The sequence below is a fragment of the Gymnoscopelus braueri genome, assembly GCF_963280865.1.
Source record: "Gymnoscopelus braueri genome assembly, chromosome: 7".
Classification (NCBI taxonomy): Eukaryota; Metazoa; Chordata; class Actinopteri; order Myctophiformes; family Myctophidae; genus Gymnoscopelus; species Gymnoscopelus braueri.
This window is the reverse complement of record NC_137608.1, coordinates 2,564,604-2,567,278: the sequence shown is the minus strand read 5'-3', so window position 1 is coordinate 2,567,278 and position 2,675 is coordinate 2,564,604. Positions and strand designations below refer to the sequence as shown.

At 44.1% G+C, this 2,675-nt stretch overlaps 1 protein-coding gene across 1 annotated transcript; it reads left to right on the top strand.

The window, feature by feature from the left end:
- Positions 1–443: 443 nt before the first annotated feature.
- Positions 444–761, top strand: LOC308088281 (vesicle-associated membrane protein 3-like; the record flags this gene model as incomplete). Its single annotated transcript, XM_080432682.1, has 1 exon — positions 444–761. The coding sequence occupies one exon, from the start codon at positions 444–446 to the stop codon at positions 759–761; it is 318 nt and encodes a 105-aa protein (XP_080288808.1).
- Between the last annotated feature and the right edge of the window lie 1,914 nt (positions 762–2,675).

Here is a 2,675-nt window from a genome sequence, read left to right as displayed (position 1 = left end):
AATACCATTTTGGATCTCTGGGACTGTAAAATACTCACTGTTAATTTAAATCTGAGAGTGTCAAATGGAACCACTCTGAGTCTATAAATGGACCCTTACAGGTCCATTTGGTTCCAATGAGTTACGGACCCATAAGGGTCCATTTGGACCCCTGGTGGTCCCCGGACCCGAAGTTGAGAACCAGTCCATTAGATTCTACAATACAGCTGTATCCATAGCAACGCAAACAAAAGAACCGCTTGATTGACCAATCAGAATCGACGTCACTGTGACATCAGAGCACTGGCTGTATTTATATTCTTCCCCTAAATTGATCTTTAATCATTAATATAGTGTCGAACTGAAGGGTCCATGATATAATTGTTTCAGACTCGCTTTTGCAAGAGGACTTTAAAAAGAAAGAGACGCTCTGGGCTTTAGAACCTTTTCAACCAACGACAACAATGTCTGCCTTAGTTCCGGAAGGTTCCGACATGTCTGCCGCTCCGGGGAACCAGCGGCGGCTGCAGCAGACCAAAGCCCAGGTGGAGGAGGTGGTGGAGATCGTGCGCATCAACGTGGACAAAATGCTGGAGCGCGAGCAGAAGCTCTCCGAGCTGGACCACCGGGTGGAGGTGCTGCAGGCCGGGGCCTCCCAGTTCCAGACCACCGCCCGCAAGGTGAGGAGGAAGTACTGGTGGAAGAACTGCAAGATGCTGCTCATCCTCATCACCGTCATCATCCTCATCCTGCTGGTCGTCATTATCTGGAGCACAACGTAAAACAGTGAAGTGGTCCTTTTGAATAAGCTCTATGCACAGCATGAGTCATTGTCCATGTTGACTAAAGATACGTAATAATTTAGGAAGATATGCAGTCCCACGCTTTGCCACTAGGTGCAAAATGGTAGACAAAGTGATATCCTAAGTGGGTGTCATCTGGATCTTGCGAACGATTCCCAGAGAGCGTGTTGCTGGGACAGAGAAACATCGATAACAAAGCTGATTTTCTCCTGATCTGTCTCTCTGAAAAAAGCGATTTTAGTGTCTGAATGTTGGGAAGATTGTGTGGCTTGTGAAGAATGGGTGCAATATTTTGTTCAGTGAGCTTGGGGCTAAAGAATCGTTCAGAAGCTGTGTTCATGTTCACTCTCCCATTGGAATGAATAGACCCACAACCTACTCCTGGTCTCCCAAAGAGACGGCCACCTACGTCATACAGATATGGGAAGAAATCATATAATAAGTAGTCGTTCATAGGGCCCATTTCAAGGACCCCCAGTGTGATATGTGTTAAGCAACACAGACCCCCATTTGATACAAACATTTTTTTTTTTTTTTTTTATCTCCAAAAGTATAGTCCTCAGTGTTAATTTAACTTATGAGAGTGTTCAAATGGAACCAAATGAACCCGTAAGGTTCCATTTGGTTCAGGGGAATGATCCAAGATATCCAGGGATTATATTTTATTTTATTGTATGACAAACCAAGAGTTATAGGCTGACACATTAAGCGGTCTGTCTGGTATAGCATGATCATGAGGTTGATTTGACAAATTTGGGGTGGAGTGTTTTCCTTGGCCTACACTGCCTGTCACCAGGCTGGCCCGCCACACTGGAACACGTCCCTTTGATGGACTGTTATTTTCTTATGTTGGATTCCCTCCTTTCATGTGGGTTTGTTCCTCTAAGCAGATTTTCCTTTGTGGATCTACCATGTGTTCTTTTAAACCAGTGAAGTTATCACTTTAAGAGGACTACCTGATGTGGAGCTGCCGATGTGCTGCCATTCTTTCAACCCTTATGTCTAACCTCTGATTCTACTGCGAGTGTGCATGCAGTCCAGCAGTGTCCGAGATTAGCTGTAGACAGACAGACAGACACACACACACACACACACACACACACACACACTTGACGGCTTCCCAGCCTGTAGGCCTGGCGAAGACAATCAGGAGAGATACTCTGCCATACAACGTCGTGAAGATCGGCTATTTTCGTCAGTTCTACCTATATATGGAGGAATCCCCGGCCTGGAGGAGATATGCGCTCCACTGAGCGTTCCATTCTAGTTCATTTGGTCTCAGTCATCTCAGTCAGCAGGGAAACTTGGTGTGTAACTTCTGTTCCTTTGTTTGTTCTGCAATTTATTGCAACCAAAAATCTTACATTTTGGAGCAGCTGCACCAAGGCCATCAGCCGTGTATTTTTTGACAGTGATATGAGTGACTATCAGTAGCTGTGATACTTCAAATAATCATGTCTTCTAACGTTAGCCTAACACTGGTTTATATAATTTGCTGCACAATGTTACATTATAATACCCTCCCCCCATACATTTTAGTGTCATACCTTTATTTTGAAATTCCAGTCCGCTTCCGGCAATTCTGACAAATTGCATGTTGAAAAAGCTCTTAGCTCTGAACTTGGTAGAATCTGCACCTGGCTCACTGATAACTATCATTTCACCTGGGCAAAACTGAATCCATTCTTTTTGGGTCCAGAATGAACCTCTCCATTAAGGCCAAAGACGTCACGGTCAAAGTGGGTGACAATGTTATCATAAGGAAAAAAGTAATTACCTACCTGGGTTGTATTCTAAAATTGCATCAAAAGTCTTCAGAAAAGTCAAAGAACAAGATTTATATTCAGGATATCCTCGTGGTCAGTATAGGAACACACTGAGGACACTAACTGG